We start from the raw sequence: 18,987 nt of genomic DNA on the forward strand, positions 1-18,987 counted from the left end.
GAAGCACACAATGGATAAATTTTAATAAAATATAACTTGAATTCCATTCACATAAACTTTGACTACTTAACCCTATTAATTGAAGTCCAAGGAAGAAAAAATATAGAATACCTATACATATCTCTATTTGAATTTATGCCAAAATACATTCATATCTAGTAACATTTATAGAAGGAAAACCCTAGTATTGTAGCTTTCATGAAAAGTATTTTATTAATCACTGTTTTTTTTTTATTTTCAGTTTTGTTGCTGTGTGTTGGGTGTCTTCTTAAAGATATTTTCTTCTCTTAAATTAATATTCCATATATAAGTATAAGTTTTAAGAATTTGGAAACACCCTACTGATCTTAAAATTTTTTCCTAATAACACTGAAGAAATTAGAAATTTTCATCAGTATTTATTACCAAATAAAATAGGTATCCTATCAACACTAGCTGTGACCATTGAAATAATGTGAAAAATAAAAACTTTGAACATAAAAAAATCTCTTCTCTTGATTATGGAAAAAACACTATACTGTAAATATGTCCTAGTGACTATGACCTTCAAAATCAAAACTGTTGACTCACTTGTACAGCTCAATTATATGTGAAAACATCACAATAGTATTGCCAGCATGATTATAAATGGCAAATGTCTGCATAAAGCTAATGACATTTGCTAGAGGGCTGTAACAATTTAAAATGTACAAAAAGATAATGGGAATAAAAATGTCTCCACCATAAAAAGTGATATTAGCTTTATATGAGACTAACAATTCTCAGCATATTCTAGGCAATACAGAGCACATAGCCAGTTATCTGAGCAGATTAAAGTTAATGAAGAAAAGTCACAGTCTGGAAAATACATTTACATTGTGTTTCAGGTCTACAATGTCTTTAATACAGACCAGGTAACTTTCATACATTCACAGAAGTTACTAAAGTGATGATACTGAGTCAAATTTGATAGTATATCTGAAAAATAGACATGCCCTACTGGTTAGTAATAAATCTATAAAGTGCAAATGAACTGCAAGAAGAGATTTCAGTGATTTATTTTTATGTCCCTGACTAGACAATATAGTTCTTGGACTGACACATTTTTATTAGTTGATTCAATTCCTTCACCTGTTTGATTGTGTTTTCCTGGACTTCTTTCAGGCCTGTGTGTCAGGAGTGCTGTAGACCTGTTTTCCTGTTCCCCTTCAGCCAGTTATGGGAACAGAGTGTTCTGCTTTTGGGCCTGTAGTCTTTCCTGTCTACTGGTCTTCAGCTGTTCCTGTGAGCCTGTGTCCTGAGTCTACAAGGCAGGTCGCTTGGGGAAGAAAAGTTGGTCTTACCTGTGGTCCCATGGCTGAAGTGGCTCCTGGGGGGCTGCTTTTGAGCTCTCCATGAGGGTGGCAACCAGGAGGGCCGGCGCTGCCTTTTCCCGGGGGCCCCCATGCACCAGGGTCCCAGATGGCATTAGGTGTTTTCCTCTGGAGTCAGAAATGTGGGCATAGTGTCTCTTCTGGCTTCCTGGGTGTGTCTGCCCCTCTGAAGGTTTAGCTCTCCCTCCCAAGGGATTTGGGTGCAGGAAGCTTTTGATCTGGTCCCTTAAGGTCTGGGCAGTGTCTGGACTGCAGGGGACCTGTCGCTTGAGTCATTTCTGTTTTCTTTATTGTTTCTACTTCCACTTTTAGGTCTTGGACTCCTTCATGCAATTCCTTCATCTGTTTGATTGTGTTTTCCTTTATTTCTTTCATTGATTTATTTATATCCTCCTTAAAGGACTCTATTATCTTCATGAGATAGGATTTTAGGTCGCTTCCTTATTTTCAGGTGTATTGGTGTATTCCAGCTTCCTGTAGTGGGAGAACTGGGTTATGATCATGTCCTCGTATATTGGCTTCTGTTGCTTATGGTCTTGTGCTTGCCTCTCACCATCTGGTTACCCCTAATGTTTGCTGGTCTGGGTGACTCTGTCTAGAGTCTGCCTCTTTTTTCCCTGGGTTGCAACATGTCTCCTGGTAGGCCTGTGACCCTGGATGTATCAGACCTCCTGTGAGGCTTCCCACTGGAGGGTATTCAGAGGAGCAGAGAAGCTGCTGATTGGTTGTCCTGGCTGCAATATATCTCCTGGGAAGCCTTCAGACTGTTGGGTCTTCGGGGTAGCAGTCACACTGTTGTCCTGTTTAAAGAAAGCTGTTCTGGGGGAGCAGGGATGGTGTGGATTAATGGACTGTAGTTTCTGTTTCCCTGTTTGTAGCCACAGTCCAGGGAGGCTTTCAGTCTTTTGGTTCAGTTGCCCTGCATGCCACAGAGCCCCCTGAGAGGTCTTCAGACTGTAGTGTCAATTGCCCAGTTGCCCTGTGTATAGAGGAACTACTGGGAAGCCTTCAAGCTGTGGTATCCTAAGTGCAGTGTATTTTCTGGGATGTCTCCAGTTGTAGTGTCAGATGCCCTGGATGCAGCAGATCTCCTGGGATGCCTCAGGATGTGGGACCAAATGTTTTGAGTGCAGTGGTTCTTCTGGTATGCTTCAGGATATGATGTCAAATGTTCTGAGTGCATCAGATCCTCTGGTGTATCTCAGGATATAGCCTCTTCTGTGGAGCAGACTAGCTAGCAGTCTGTCCCAGCAGAAAGGACCATGCAGAAAGGCATAGTTGTTCTTTGTAAATAGAAAATTTATATTCTATCTTATCTTTAACACTCACATATATGGCCACACATGTTCACTCAAAATTAGTGTTGATTAAATTGTCATAAAATAATTTTTCCAACAACATGGTGGGATCAACTAATGAATAACTGTTTATGTATCTTACTTAATAGTTTTTGAAATATGTGAGCACATCCATAGTTTTAAAGTAGAATTTAGATATCTTAGTATAGGGTTGAAGACAAAGTGTGCTTTCCCTTTAAATTTTTGTAGCTGAGTCTCTTTATGATGTCATGACTCAACATTATTAGTTTGAGCATACAAATGCTGAAGTCCTGGCAGAAGATAGGCAAAGGAAATGTCTCTTTCAAAACTGTAAGCCCTCTTTATAATACTTTTTAGTATTCTAAATGATTAAGATGTCCAATGAACTTACATAGTTATGTGTAAAGTACTGTTATTCCTTGGGAATTTTTATAGGAAAATGTATGTGTTGAAACAAAGAAACACATTTCCCATCCTGCCTTGAATACTTTCCTTTTAAATATAGCCAATTCAGCTTCTCTTAAAAAATTTATAAATGACTGTGTCTCTTTGAGTCTCTATTTCTTATAACTACCTCTTGTTTCTTACAGAATGGAAAGAATGTCTATATAGGTTAAGATATAAGCCTAAATATAACATAATATTATGTTATAGTTAACAACCAGTAAGATAAAGTGTATGAGTAGGAAAATTTTGTCAATCTATTGTTCCAATGAAGAGATTTCATAGTATGCTTGAGAGAATTACTGTATAGTAGTTTTTCTTTTTCAAAGGTCCAGTGTGTAAAAACTACATAAGGTTGACAACAGTCGTTTTTAATCATTTTACTAGCTATATTTTTCAGTGTTGGTTTTATAGTCAATCTTACCATAAAGACTTATATCATGAATATAATTTGAAAATTAAGATAATATGGACTTTCTTGAACTAGAGCTACCAATTATTATCTATTTATGTTCATTTGAATAACATATTAAAAGTCAACCATTTTGATAAGCAAAATTGGGAATACAGTATAATAGTCATTAGACTTACTTCACAATTTTCTGCCTACCAAGCGCTGGGATTAAAGGCATTTGCCAACACTGCCTGACTGAAGTTACCTTTTGATGAGCATTTACATAGGACACAAGTATCTTACATCCTTTGCTCATTCAAAGAGATCTATCTACATACTTTTTCCCCAAATGTTTTTCTCACCAGTTTTCCAATTATGTTGTTCTTTCAAATTCCCTGATCATTCAGCAAAACAATGGGCTACAGTCTAGGAGTCAGTAAACAGTCTCACACCTGGCCATGTCTCCTTGCAAGTAAAATGGACAACCAAGTATTTTGTCCACTGCAAAGAGTTTTCTTTACGGGCATCTTTCAGGATTATCCAAGAAAGGGGTTATAAAGCTGCAGCTGTACACTCATGAGTGGTGTACACATTGCATTAAAAAAAGGAAAAGAAAAAATCTGCAGGCTCTAGTCTTCTCTTCCTCAGTCAACAAATCATAGCACAAACCTCATGAGTCTCTAAGTAAATGATTGGGGGCAGAAGGCATTGTGACAGGAATGGAAATCATAGGCCTTTGGGCATTTGGACCTGCTTGACCTGTTCACATGTATACCACTGTCATTTGATAATAATTGTCGATATTATAACCTACTTTCCATCTCAATGGGTCAAATAATACCAAGTTCATGATTGGCAGTTCAGATCACATGATAATTTGGTGGCCCATTTTTTTCTACTAAGGCCCAATAGCAGGCCAAGATCCATCTCTCAATGGAGAAATAGTTGTCTGCAGATGAGGGTGAAGACTTAATCAAAAATCCCAACAGTCTTCCCTGAGACTTACCTGTAAGGGCCTGCCAAAGGCTCTAAACAGCAATGCCCATCTGCCTGTGACACCTCAAATACCATTGAGTCTTCAGGACCATATGGTGCAAGTGGTAGAGCAGCCTGCACAGCAGCCAAGATCTGTTGAAGAGCTTTGTCTTGTTCTAGGACACACTAAATGCTAGAAGCTTTAAGAGTCACTTGGCATATGGGCAAAAGTAACACACAGACTGTGGAATGTACTATCTCAAGGACCCAAATAAGGTCCATAAGCCTTGTGCTTCTTTCTTAGTGATGTGAGGGGCCGGGTGCAATAAGTAAGCATTAAAATGACTATCTCTCAATGCACCATACCACTGGGACTCTTAAAAATTTCACTGAGGTAGAGGGTCCTGGATTTTTTATTTCATTTATTTATTATTATCTGATCTGTATATGTGTTATCAACAAATCCTAAATGATTGCTACCTCCTGCTCACTTGAACAGGTACCAAGAAAAGAATATTTAGTACATCAATAACTGCATACCATGTACCAGCAAATACATTTCCTGATCTTAAGACACCACCTCTGGTGCAGCAGCTGCTGTTGGATTTACTACTTGATTAAGTTTGCAATAATCAACTGTCATTCTCCACGATCCATCTGTCTTCTGCACAGGGAAAATAGAAAAGTTAAAAGGAAATGTGGTAGAAACCACCACTCCTACATCTTTCAAGTCCTTGACTGTTGTGCTAATTTCTGCAGTTCCTTCATGGATGAGATATTGAATTTGGTTCACCATTTTGCCTAGCACCATTCTTCTAGCCTTTTGAGCTGTAACAGTCCTTAGATCACAAGTTGGGAAATCAATGTGGAATTTCTGCCAACTTCTTAGCACATATATTCCAATTATATATTCTGGAACTGGGGAAATAACCACAGAATGACTTCTGGTACCCACTGGACACACTGTGAATCAGACTTCAGCCAAAACTCCATTAATCACCTGATCTGCATAAGCCCCTACTTTAATTGGAGGGCCACAATACTTCTTAGGGTCACCCAGAATCTGTGTCAATCCAGAACCAGTATCCAACAGACCTCAGAAAGTCTGACTCTTTCTTTCCCTTTGGTTCAGTTACCCTTGTAAAAGGCCATACGTCACTCTGAGGAAGGACTGAAAAAGGCTAACAGTAACAATCTTAGCCAGATTCTTTCCCAGGAGAACTTGGCCATCTCTTCCTTCAAAGGGTTCTAGTTCTACTAACTGGCTCAAGTCTGGAAATTGGTTCATGGGACAAGAGCCCTGCTTTCCATAATCCAATGTAACATTTCTTTCATGTGTTTGAGACATTTTCTGCTTATATAGGTCAAACAATAACTGCAGTAAGCTTATCTATTTCATAGCTGGAAACACTATGACTAATTGGCCAGAACCAAAAGTCTATACAAGTCATGAAACCATAAAAATCATTTGGCTTGTGCTGTCCATCATGGTCAGGCCATGATAGACATTGATTTTCTTATTCTGGCCACTATAATAACTACAGTCACCTTGGTGATTGAGTTCTGTTACTTGTCCCATGCTACTTTAGAGCCCAATTAAATCTACATGTTTTTCAGTTCATCTGAGAAGCCACATCTCCAGCCCTGGCACAAGGAAAAGGGCAACAGAAAAGCTCTTCAAATGCCCTAATGACTCATTTTGTGTCTTATAAGATAGTTGTTTTCTGAGCCTTCCTTTTTTGGATGATTGGGTTTTGTACTGCATACCCACTTTAGAATTGTAAATTCCCTGTGCATTAAAATTAAGCCAAGCAATACCAAGCAGTTCCAGCTCCTTTCAGTAGGCCATATTTGACAAAGGACATAGGGTACAACACACCATATATAACTCTTTGAGCATCCTAATGAAACCTAGACTCTCCACTCATTAGGCACATATCAATAAAGTCACCCTGACTTAGTTTTATATTTCTTTCACCATCATCTCATATGTTTAAAATTAATTCCTACATATATTCCACATATTTCTGCCTGAAAAAAATTAGCAAGCAGAATCATCTCTTGTATGATAAATCTTTAGTCATGTAGCATATATCCTCATAGACTAAATGTTATTTTTATTGTTATTATTTGCTTTACCTCCCACTCACTGCCCCTCTCCCTGATCATACCTTCTACAACCCTCCCCCTCCCTCCTCCCCTTCTCCTCTAAGAGGGTGGAGCCTCCCTCTGTGTAGTCCCCCACCCAGGCACATTAAGTCTCTACAGAGTTACATGCATTATCTCCCACTGAGGACAGATGAGGCAGCCCAAATAGAACATATGCCTCCCACAGGCTACAGCTTTTGGGATAACCTGTGATCCAGTTGTTTAAGACCTATATGAAAGCCAAGATGCACATCTGCTGCATATGTGCAGTGGATAAGAGGGAACTAGGTTCCAGGCCATGAATGTTCTTGAGAGCCCCAAGGGCCCAGGTTAGTTGACTCTTTTGGTCATCTTATGGGGTTCCTATCTCCTTAGAGGCTAAAATTCTTCCTCCAGTTCTTCCATAAGAATCCCCAAGCCTCATCCACTGTTTGGATATGGGTCTCTGCATGGCTGAGTCAACTTCTGGGTAGACAGTCATGGTAGACTCCTGTCTGCAAGCATGACAGAGTATCATTAATAGTGTCAAGGATTGGTGTTTGCCCATGAGATGGGTCTCAAGTTGGGCTGGTTATTGATTGGCAGTTCCCTCAGTCTCTGCTTGAACCCTGTCACTGCATTTCTTGTAGACATCATAAATTTGGAGTTAAAATTTTAGTGGGTGGGTTGATGTCCCTATTGTTAAACTGGCATTCCTACCTGGCTACAGAAGGTGGTCTCTTCAAGTTCTATATCCCCAATGCTGTGAGTGACCTCCGTTGATTATTCGATGCCTCATATAATGTAAGTCTCTTATATTTCCTTAAGATCTTCCTCACCCATGTCAGTTGAACATTTCATTCTCATGGCCATCTGCCTACCTGACTTGTTCCTCCCCACACCTTATCCTGAAACCTGCATTACTCTCTCTAACCCCTCACCAAACACAGTTTCTTCCTTCCATCTGCCTCCTATGACTATTTTATTCTCACTTCTAAGTGAGACTCAATCATCCTAGTGTGGACTTTCCCTCTTCTTTAGCATCTTTTGGTCTGTGGAATGTATCTTGGGGATCCTGTATTTTAAGGTTAATATGAATAAATAATTGAGCACATACCTTGCACGTCATTCTGGGTCTGAGGTATCTCACTTAGGATGACATTCTTAAGTTCCATCCACTTGTCTATAAAATTTACAATGTGCTTGTTTTTAACAGCTGAATAGTATTCCATTATGTAGATGTACCACATTTTTTATCTGTTGTTCAGTTGAGGGACATTTAGGTTGTTTCCAGTTTCTGACTACTTCAAATAAATCTGCTATAAATGTAGTTGATCAAGTGTCATTGAGAGTTGGTGAAGCATCTTTTGGGTATATGCCCAGGAGAGGCATACCTGGATCTGTAGGTAGAATGATTCCAAGTTTTCTCAAAAACTGCTAAATTGATGTCCGTGGTGGTTGTACACGTTTTCATTCCCATCAGCAATGGAAAAGTGTTCCCCTTGCTCTGTGTCTTCCCCATCATGTGCTATCACTTCAGTATTTGATTTTAGGCATTCTGATTTCTATAAGATGGAACATCATAGTGTTTTGATTTGCATTTCCCTGATGACTAAGGACTTTGAGCATTTTTTAAGTGTTTCTTGGATAATCAAGATTCCTCTGTAAAATTTTACATTTAGCTCTATAACCCATTTCTCAATTGGGATATTTCAACATTTTGGTGTCTAAATTAATTGAGTTCTTTATAAATTTTGGCTATTAGCCCTCTGTCAGATGTAGAGTTGGTAAAGAACCTTTTACAAGCTGTAGGCTGCTTTTCAGTTTCATGAGGTCTGATTTACCAATTCTTGATCTTACATGAACATGTCTCCTGTACCAATGTATTCAAGGGTATGTCCCAGCTTTGCTTCTACAGAATTTAGTGTTTCTGGTTTTATGCTGAGGTCATTGATCCACTTGGACTTGAATTTTATGTAGAGTGATAAGTACAGACCTATTTTCATTCTTCTATATGTAGAAATCTATTAAGTCCTGTGCCATTTTTTGAAGGTACTTTCATTTTACCATTGTATGGTTTTGGCTTCTTTATCAAAAATTGTGTCCATGAATGTATGAAATTATTTCTATGCCTTTGATTTGATTCCACTGATCAACCTGTCTGTTTCTATACCAATTAATCTTAATCACTATTCCTCTAGAGTAAAGCTGAGGTCATGGATGGTGATACCTCCTGAAATTCTTTTATTGTTCAGGAATGTTTTTGCTATCCTGAGGATTTTTACTTTCCATAAGAAGTTGAAACTTACTCTTTCAAGGTCTATAAAAAGCTCTATTGGAACTTTGATGGGGATTGCACTAAATCTGTAGATTTCTTTTGATAAGATGGCCATTTTTACTATGTTAATCCTACCTATCCATGAGCAAGGAAGATCATTCCATCTTGTGATATCTTCTGCAAATTCTTTCTTCAGGGACCTGAAGTTCTTGGCATACAGATCTTTTACTTGCTTGGTTAGAGTTACACCACTATATTTCATAGTATTTGGGGCTATTTTAAAGGGTGTTTGTTTCCTTAATTTCTTTCTCAACCCACTTATTATTTGTATAAAGGAGGGTTCATGATTTCTTTGAGTTAATTTTGTATCCAGCCTTGTTGCTGAAAATGTTTATCAGCCGTTGGAGTTCTCTGGTAGAATTTTTGGGTTCACTTATGTATACTATCGTATCATCCACAGATAGTAATACCTTGATTTCTCCCTTTCCAATTCCTATCCCTTTGATCTTCTTTACTTGTCTTACTGCTCTGGCTAGAATTCCAAGTACAAGGCTGAATAAAATTAGGAAGAGAGTGGGCAACCTTGTCTTGTGCCTTATATTAGTGGAAATGCCTCATGTTTCTCTCCATTTAGTTTGATGTTGGCTATTGGCTTGCTATAAATTGCTTTGATTATGTTTAGGTATGTGCCCTGTATCCATGATTTCTCTAATACCTTTAACATGAAGGGGATTTAGAATTTATCAAAAGATTCTCTCTTCCTTTTGTCAGGGATTTCAGCTAATTTCATCTTTGTTGGGTCCTGGGAACCTCTTGCTTTCACTACATATGGGACTTTCTAGTGGCTACCCCCAGTTAGCCATCCCTAACATCTATACATTTCTGTCCAATTTCCAGTTGCTCTATACTTCTCCCCTGTCTCCTTCCACACTAAATGCTGGCCCCATTTATACCCTCCAGTCCCTCTACTTCCCAGGTCCCTAATTCCCTCCACCTCCCATGATTATTTTGTTCCATTTTCTAAGAATGACTGAGCATCCACACATTGGTCTCCCTTCTTCTTGAGCTTCATATGGCCTGTGAGTTGTATCATGAATATTCCAATTTTTTTCCTAATATACACGTATCATTAAATATATGCCATGTATCTTCTTTTGTAACTGGGTTACCTCACAACGAATGATATTTGCCTGTGGATTTCATAAAGTCATTATTTTTTAATAGCTGAGTAGTACTCCATTGTGTAAATGTGTCATGTTTTCTGTACCCATTCCTCTTTTGAGGGACATCTGGGTTGTTTCCAGCTTGTAGCTATTATATATATAGCTTCTATGTACATAGTGGAGAATGTGTCCTGGTTATATGTTGGAGTATCTTTTGGGTATTTGCTCAGGAGTGGTATAACTGTGTCCTCAGGACTATAATGTCCAATTTTCTGAGGAACCACTAGACTGATTTACAGAGTAGTTGCAATCCCATCAGCAAAGTAGAAATGTTCCCCTTGCTCCACACCCTCACCAACATCTTCTGTCACCTGAGTTTTTGTTCTTAGACATTCTGAATGGTGTAAGGTGAAATTTCAGTCATTTGATTTGAATTTTCCTGATGATTAAGGATGTTGAAATTTTCCTTAGGTTCTTCTCAATCATTCAAGACTCTTCAGTTAAGAATTCTTTGCTTAGCTTTGTTCCTCATTTTTAATAGGGTTATTTGGTTCTGAAGTCTAAATTCCTGAGTTCTTTGTATATATTGTATAGTAGCCCTCTATCAGATGTAGGGTTGGTAAAAATCTTTTCCCAATCTGTAGGATGCCATTTTGCCCAGTTGACAGTGTGCTTTGCCTTAAATATGCTTTTCAATTTTAAAAGATCTCATTTGTCTATAGTTGATCATAAAGACTGAGCCATTCTTGTTCTGTTCAGGAAATTTTCCCCTGTGCCAATGTGTTTGAGGAACTTTACCACTTTCTCTTCTATTACATTCAGTGTATCTAGTTTTGTGTGGATGTCCTTGGTTCACTTGGACTTGAGTTTTGTTCAAGGAGATAAAAATGGATCAATTTTCATTCTTCTACATGCTGATTGCCAGTTGAACCAGCACCATTTGTTGAAAACCCTGTCCTTTTTCCATTGGATTGTTCTAGCTTCTTTGTCAAAGATCAGGTGATAATATGTTTGTGGGTTAAATTCTGGGTCTTCAATTCTATTCCACTGATCTACCTGCCTGTCTCTGTAATAATACCATGCAGTTTTTATAACTTGTTTGTTGTAGTACAGCTTAAGGTGAGGGGATGGTGATTCTTTATTGTTGAGAATAGATTTTGCTATCCTGGGTTTTTTGTTATTTCAGATAAATTTGAAAATTGCTTGATCTCTGTAAAGAAATAAGTTGGAATTTAGATGGGGATTTGCATCGAATCAATAGATTCTTTTAGTAAGATGGCCATTTTTACAATATTAATCCTGCCAATCCAAGACCATGGGAGATCTTTACAGCTTCTGAGGTCTTCTTCAATTTCTTTCTTCAGATATTTGAACTTATGTTGTAGACATCTTCACTTGCTTGATTAGAGTAACACAAAGATATTTTATATTACTTGTGACTATTGTGAGGGGTGTTATTTCTCTAATTTCTTTCTCAGTCTGTTTATCTTTTGAGTAGAGAAAGGCTACTGATTTCTTTGAGTTCCTTTTGTATCCGCCATTTTGCTGAAGTTGTTTATCAACTGTAGGAGTTCTCTGGTGGAATTTTGGAGTCAGTTAAGTATGCTATCAGGATACTATATAATATCAGTATACTATATATCAGCAAACAGTGATATTTTGACTTCTTCCTTTCCAATTTGGATCCATTTGACCACCCTTTGTTGTCTAATTGCTCTTGACAGAACTTCAAGTACTACATTGAATAGATAGGGAGAGAGTGGGCAGCCTTGTTTAGTCCCTGATTTTAGTGGTATTGTTTCAAGTTTCTCTCCACGGAGTTCAATATTGGCTATTGGTTAGCTGTACATTGCTTTTCCTATGTTTAGGTACTGGCCTTGATTTCCTGATCTTTCCAAGACTTTTATCATGAAGGGGTGGGGAATTTTGTCAAATACTTTTTAAACAACTAATTAGATGATCACGCAGGTATTTTTTTTTTTTTGGAGTTTGTTTATATAGTGGGTTATATTGGTGGCTTTCCACATATTTTACCACCCCAGGATCCCTGGGATGAAGCATACTTGATCTTGTTGAATGATCATTTTTATGTGTTCTAGGATTAGGTTGGCAAGAATTTTACTGAGTACTTTTGAATCAATATTCATAAGGGAAATTGTTCTAAAGATCATTTTTGTTGAGTATTTGGTTTAGGTATCAGCAAAACTATGGCTTCATAGAATAAATTAGGTAGTGTTCCCTCTGTTACTATTTTGTGGAATAGTGTGTAAAGTATTGGTATTGGGTCTTATTTGAAAGACTGATAGAATTCTGCATTAAAAACCATCTGGTCCTGTGCTTTTATTGGTTGGGACACTTTTTTTTTCATCTTAATTAACTTGGGTATTTCTTATTTACACTTCGATTGTTATTCCCCTTCCCAGTTTCCAAGCCAACATTGCCCTAATCCCTCCCTCTCCCCTTCTCTATGGGTATTCCCACCCCCTTACTTCCCCCATTACTGCCCTCCCCCCAAAAATCACGTTCACTGGGGGTTCAGTCTTCACAAGAACAAGGGCTTCCCCTTCCACTGGTGCTCTTACTAGTCTATTCATTGCTACCTATGAGGTTGGAACCCAGGGTCACTCCATGTATAGACTTTGGGTAGTGGCTTAGTCCCTGGAAGCTCTGGTTGGTTGGCATTGTTATCCATATGGGGTCTCAAGCCCCTTCAAGCTCTTCCAGTCCTTTCTCTGATTCCTTCAACAGGGGTACCCTTCTTAGTTCAGTGGTTTGCTGCTTGCATTCGCCTATGTATTTGCTGTATTCTGGCTGTGTATCTCAGGAGAGATCTACATCCTGTTCCTGTTGGCTTGTACTTCTTTGCTTCATCCATCTTACCTAGTTTGGTGGCTGCATATGTATGGGCCACCTGTGGGGCAGACTCTGAATGGGTATTCCTTCTGCATCTGTTCTAAACTTTGCCTCCCTTTTCCCTGCCAAGGGTGTTCTTGTTCCCATTTTAAAGAAGGAGTGAAGCATTTGCATTTCGGTCATCTTTCTTGAGATTCATGTGTTCAGTGCATCAAGGGTTATTCAAGCATTTGGGCTAATAGCCACTTATCAATGAGTGCATACCATGTGTGTTTTTTTGTGATTGGGTTACCTCACTCAGGATGATATTTTCCAGTCCCATCCATTTGCCTATGAATTTCATAAAGTCATTGTTTTTGATAGCTGAGTAATATTCCATTGTGTAGATATACCACATTTTCTGTATCCATTCCTCTGTTGAAGGGCATCTGGGTTCTTTCCAGCTTCTGGCTATTATAAATAAGGCTGCCATGAACATAGTGGAGCATGTGTTTTTGTTTTATGTTGGGGCATCTTTGGGTATATGCCCAAGAGAGGTATAGCTGCGTCCTCAGGTAGTTCAATGTCCAATTTTCTAAGGAACCTCCAGACTGATTTCCAGAATGGTTGTAGCAGTCTGCAATCCCACCAACAATGGAAGAGTGTTCCTCTTTCTCCAAATCCTCGCCAGCATTTGCTGTCACCTAAGTTATTGATCTTAGCCATTCTCACTGGTGTGAAGTGGAATCTCAGGGTTGCTTTGATTTGCATATCCCTTATGACTAAAGATGCTGAACATTTCTTTAGGTTTTCTCAGTCATTCGGCATTCCTCAGCTGTGAATTCTTTGTTTAGCTTTGAACCCCGTCTATTAATAGGGTTATTTCTCTCCTTGCAGTCTAACTTCTTGAGTTCATTGTATATTTTGGATATAAGCCCTCTTTCAGTTGTAGGATTGTTAAAGATCTTTTCCCAATTTGTTGGTTGTCGTTTTGTACTAACAACAATGTCCTTGACCTTACAGAAGCGCTGCAGTTTTATGAGATCCCATTTGTCGATTCTTGATCTTAGAGCATAAGCCATTGTTGTTTTGTTCAGAAAATTTTCGCCAGTACCCATGTGTTCAAGAGGCTTCCCCACTTTTTCTTCTATTAGTTTGAGTGTATCTGGTTTGATGTGGAGGTCCTTGATCCACTTGGACTTAAGCTTTTACAGGGTGATAAGCATTGATCAATCTGCATTCTTCTACATGCTCACCTCCAGTTGAACCAGCACCATTTGCTGAAAATGCTACCTTTTTTCCATTGGGTAATTTTGGCTCCTTTGTCAAAAATCAAGTGACCATAGGCGTGTGGGTTCATTTCTGGGTCTTCAATTCTATTCCACTGGTCTATCTGTCTGTCCCTGCACCAATACCATGCAGTTTTTATCACTATTACTCTGTAATACTGCTTGAGTTTAGGGATAGTGATTCCCCCCAAATGTCCTTTCATTGTTGAGGATAGTTTTAGCTATCCTGGGTTTTTTGTTATTCCAGATGAATTTGCAAATAGTTCTGTCTAACTCTCAGAAGAATTGGATTGGCATTTTGATGGGGATTGCATTGAATCTGTAGATCGCTTTTGGTAAAATGGCCATTTTTACTATATTAATCCTGCCAATCCATGAGCATGGGGGATCTTTCCATCTTCTGAGATCTTCTTCAATTTCTTTCTTCAGAGGCTTTAAGTTCTTATCATACAGATCTTTCACTTGCTTGGTTAAAATCACACCGAGGTATTTTATATTATTTGGGACTATTATGAAGGGTGCCGTTTCCCTAATTTCTTTCTCGCCTTGTTTCTCTTTTGTGTAGAGGAAGGGTACTGATTTATTTGAGTTAATTTTATATCCAGCCACTTTGCTAAAGGTGTTTATCAGGTTTAGAAGTTCTCTGGTGGAACTTTTGGGATCACTTAAATATACTATCATATCATCTGAAAATAGTGATATTTTGACTTCTTCTTTTCCAATCTGTGTCCCCTTGATCTCCTTTTGTTGTCTGATTACTCTGGCTAGAACTTCAAGAACTATATTGAATAAGTAGGAAGAGAGTGGGCAGCCTTGTCTAGTCCCTGATTTTAGTGGGACTGCTTCAAGTTTCTCTCCATTTAGTTTAATGTTAGCTACTGGTTTGCTGTATATGACTTTTACTATGTTTAGGTATGGGCCTTGAATTCCTATTCTTTCTAGGACTTTTATCATGAAGGGGTGTTGAATTTTGTCAAATGCTTTCTCAGCACCTACTAAAATGATCATGTGGTTTTTATCTTTCAGTTTCTCTAATAATGGATTACGTAGATGGTTTTCCGTATATTAAACCATCCCTGCATGCCAGGGATGAAGCTTACTTGATCATGGTGGATGATTGTTTTGATGTGCTCTTGGATTCGGTTTGCCAGAATTTTATTGAGTACTTTTGCATTGATATTCATAAGGGAAATTGTCTGAAATTCTCTTTCTTTGTTGGTCTTTGCGTGGTTTAGGTATAAGAGTAATTGTGGCTTCATAGAAGGAATTCGGTAGCGCTCCATCTCTTCCAATTTTGTGGAATAGTTAGGATTGTATTGGTATGAGTTCTTCTATGAAGGTCTGATAGTATTCTGCACTGAACACATCTGGACCTGGGCTCTTTTTGGTTGGGAGACCTGTAATGCATGCTTCTATTTCTTTAGGAGTTATGGTGTTGTTTAAATGGTTTATCTGTTCCTGATTTAACTTTGGTACCTGGTATCTGTCTAGGAAATTGTCCACTTCCTGAAGATTTCAAGTTTTGTTGAATATAGGCTTTCAAAGTAGGATCTGATAATTTTTGAATTTCCTCTGATTCTGTAGTTATGTCTCCCTTTTCATTTCTGATTTTGTTAATTTGGACACACTCTCTGTGTCCTCTCATTAGTCTGGCTAAGGGTTTATCTATCTTGTTGATTTTCTCAAAGAACCAACTTATGGTTATGTTGATTTTTGTGTAGTCCTTTTTGTTTCTACTTGGTTGATTTCAGCTCTGAGTTTGATTATTTCCTGCCTTCTACTCCTCCTGGATGTATTTGCTTCTTTTTGTTCTAGTGCTTTTAGGTATGTTGTCAAGCTGGTGACATATGCTCTTTCCTGTTTCTTTCTGCAGGCACTCAGAGTTTTCCTCTTATTACAGCTTTCATTGTGTCCCATAAGTTTGGGTATGTTGTACCTTCTTTTTCATTAAATTCTAAGAAGTCTTTAAGTTCGTTCTTTATTTCTTCCTTGACCAGGTTATCGTTGAGTACAGCATTGTTCAACTTCCATGTATATGTGGGCCTTCTTCCCTTATTGTTGTTGAAGACCAGCTTTAGCACATGGTGGTCTGATAGGACCCATGGGGTTATTTCTATATCTCTGTATCTATTGAGACCTGTTTTATGACCTATTATAGGGTCAATTTTGGGGAAAGTTCCATGAGGTGGAAAGAAGAAGGCATGTCCTTTGTTTTAGGATAGAATGTTCTGCAAATATCTGTTAAATACATTTGCTTCATGACTTCTCTTAGTCTGTCTATGTCTCTGTTTAATTTCTGTTTCCATGATCTGTCCATTGATGAGAGTGGGGTGTTGTAAACTCCTACTATTATTGTGTGAGGTGCAATGTGTGCTTGGAGCTTTAGTTAGGTTCTTTTTATGTGTGTAGGTACCCTTGTATTTGGAGCATAGGTATTTAGGATGGAGAGTTCATCTTGGTGGATTTTTCCTTTGATGAATATGAAGTGCCTTCCTTATCTTTTTTGATGACTTTTAGTTGAAAATTGGTTTTATTCTATATTAGAATGGCTATTCCAGCTTACTTCTTCAGACCATTTGCTTGGAAAGTTGCTTTCCAGCCTTTCACTCTGAGGTAGTGTCTGTCTTTGTCTCTGAGGCTTTGCCATTTATTATCCTTTGTAGGGCTGGATTTGTAGAAAGATATTGTGTAAATTTGGTTTTGTTATGAAATATCTTGGTTTCTCCATCCCTGTTTATTGAGAGTTTTGCTGGATACAATAATCTGGACTAACATTTTTATTCTTTTGGGGTCGGTATGACATCTGTCCAGGATCTTCTGGCTTTCATAGTCTCTGGTGAGAACTCCAGTGTGATTCTGATAGGTCTGCCTTTATATGTTACTTGACCTTTTTCCCTTACTGATTTTAATATTATTTCATTGTTTTGTGCATTTGGTGTTTTGACTATTATGTGATGGGAGAATGTTCTTTTCTGGTCCAATCTATTTGGAGCTCTGTAGGCTTCTTGTATGTTTATGGGCATCACTTTCTTTAGGTTGGGGAATTTTTCTTCTATGATTTTGTTGAAGATATTTACTGGTCCTTTGAGCTGGGAGTCTTCACTGTCTTCTATACCTATTATCCTTAGGTTTGATCTTCTCATTGAGTCCTGGATTTCCTGTATGTTTTGGACCAGTAGCTTTTTCAGCTTTACATTATCTTTGACAATGTCAATGATTTCTATGGAATCTTCTGCTCCTGAGATTCTCTCTTCTAATCTCTTGTATTCTGTTGGTGATGCTTGTATCTATAGCTCCTTGTCTCTTCCTTTGATCTTCTATATCCAGGGTTGTCTCCCTTAGTGTTTCCTTTATTGCTTCTATTTCCATTTTTAAATCCTTCACCTGTCTGATTGTGTTTTCCTGGAATTCTTTCAGGGATTTTTGTGATTCCTCTCTATAGGCTTCTACTTGTTTAGTTATGTTTTCCTCCCTTTCTCTAAAGGAGTTCTTTATGTCTTTCTTGAAGTCCTCCATCATCATCATCAAATGTGATATTAAATCTAGATCTTGCTTTTCTGGTATGTTTGGATATTCAGTGTTTGCTTTGATGGGAGAATTGGGCTCTGATGATGCCATGTAGTCTTAGTTTCTGTTGCTTGGGTTCCTGTGCTTGCCTCTAACCATCAGGTTGTGTCTGGTGTTACCTTGTTCTGCTATTTCTGACAGTGGCTAGACCGTCCTATAAGCCTGTTTGTCAGGAGTGCTGTAGACCTGTTTTCCAGTTTTCTTTCAGCCAGTTATGGGAACAGAGTGTTCTGCTTTCGGGCATGCAGTCTTTCCTGTATACTGGTCTTCAGATGTTCCTGTGGGCCTGTGTCCTGTATCCACCAGGCAGGTCACTTGGAGCACAAAAGTTGGTCTTACCTGTGGTCCCGCAGTTGAAGTTGCTCCTGGGAGGCTACTTTTGAGCTCTCAGTGAGGGCGGCAACCAGGAGGGCCTGCGCCACCTTTTCCCTGGGCTCCCATGCACCAGGATCCCAGCTGGCATTAGGTGTTTTCCTCTGGAGTCAGAAATGTGGGCAGAACGTAGTCTCTTCTGGCTTCCTAGGTGTGTCTGCCCCTCTGAAGATTTAGCTCTCCCTCCCACGGGATTTGGGTGCAGGGTGCTTTTGATCAGGTCCCTTCAGATCTGGGCAGTGTCTGGACCGCAGGGGACCTGCCGCTTGAGTGTCCCTATCTTCCGGTTCCCAGAGACCCTATACATTTTCCTCTTGGGCCAGGGATGTGGGCAGGTGTGGGCATTATTTGTGGTCTCTCCCACAATGCAGTCTCAGTAGTGCACCTGTCTGGGCAGTGAGCTCTCTCTCAATTTGCATTCTTATACTTGCTGACCTCCAGTTGAACCAGCACCATTTGCTGAAAATGCTATCGTTTTTCCATTGGATGGTTTTAGCTCTTCTGTCAAAGATCAAGTGACCATAGGTGTGTGGGTCATTTTGGGTTTTCAATTCTATTCCAATGATCTACCTGCCTGTCTCTGTGCCAATACCATACAGTTTTTATCACTATTGCTCTGTAATATTGCTTGAGGTCAGGGATTGTGATTCTTCCAGAACTTCTTTTATTGTTGAGTATAGATTTCACTATCCTTGAATTTTTGTTATTCCAAATGAATTTGCAAATTGCTCTTTCTAACTCTATGAAGAATTGAGTTGGAATTTTGATGGGGATTGCATTGAATCTGTAGACTGCTTTTGGAAAAATGACCATTTTTTCTTTATTAATCCTGCCAATCCACGAGCATGGGAGGTCTTTCCAACTTCTGAGATCTT

At 38.8% G+C, this 18,987-nt stretch overlaps 1 protein-coding gene across 1 annotated transcript in view; it reads left to right on the top strand.

Annotated features, from left to right (window-relative positions):
* The first annotated feature begins 2,944 nt into the window (after positions 1–2,944).
* Positions 2,945–18,987, top strand: part of Cylc1 (cylicin 1) — an 82,016-nt gene continuing 65,973 nt past the window's right edge. Inside the window, 1 exon segment of the mRNA NM_001427602.1 lies at positions 2,945–3,001. Coding sequence (NP_001414531.1) covers positions 2,985–3,001 — 17 coding nt within the window. The 5' untranslated portion in view covers positions 2,945–2,984.

The sequence above is a fragment of the Rattus norvegicus genome, chromosome X, assembly GCF_021556685.1.
Source record: "Rattus norvegicus strain SHRSP/BbbUtx chromosome X, alternate assembly SHRSP_T2T, whole genome shotgun sequence".
Lineage (NCBI taxonomy): Eukaryota > Metazoa > Chordata > Mammalia > Rodentia > Muridae > Rattus > Rattus norvegicus.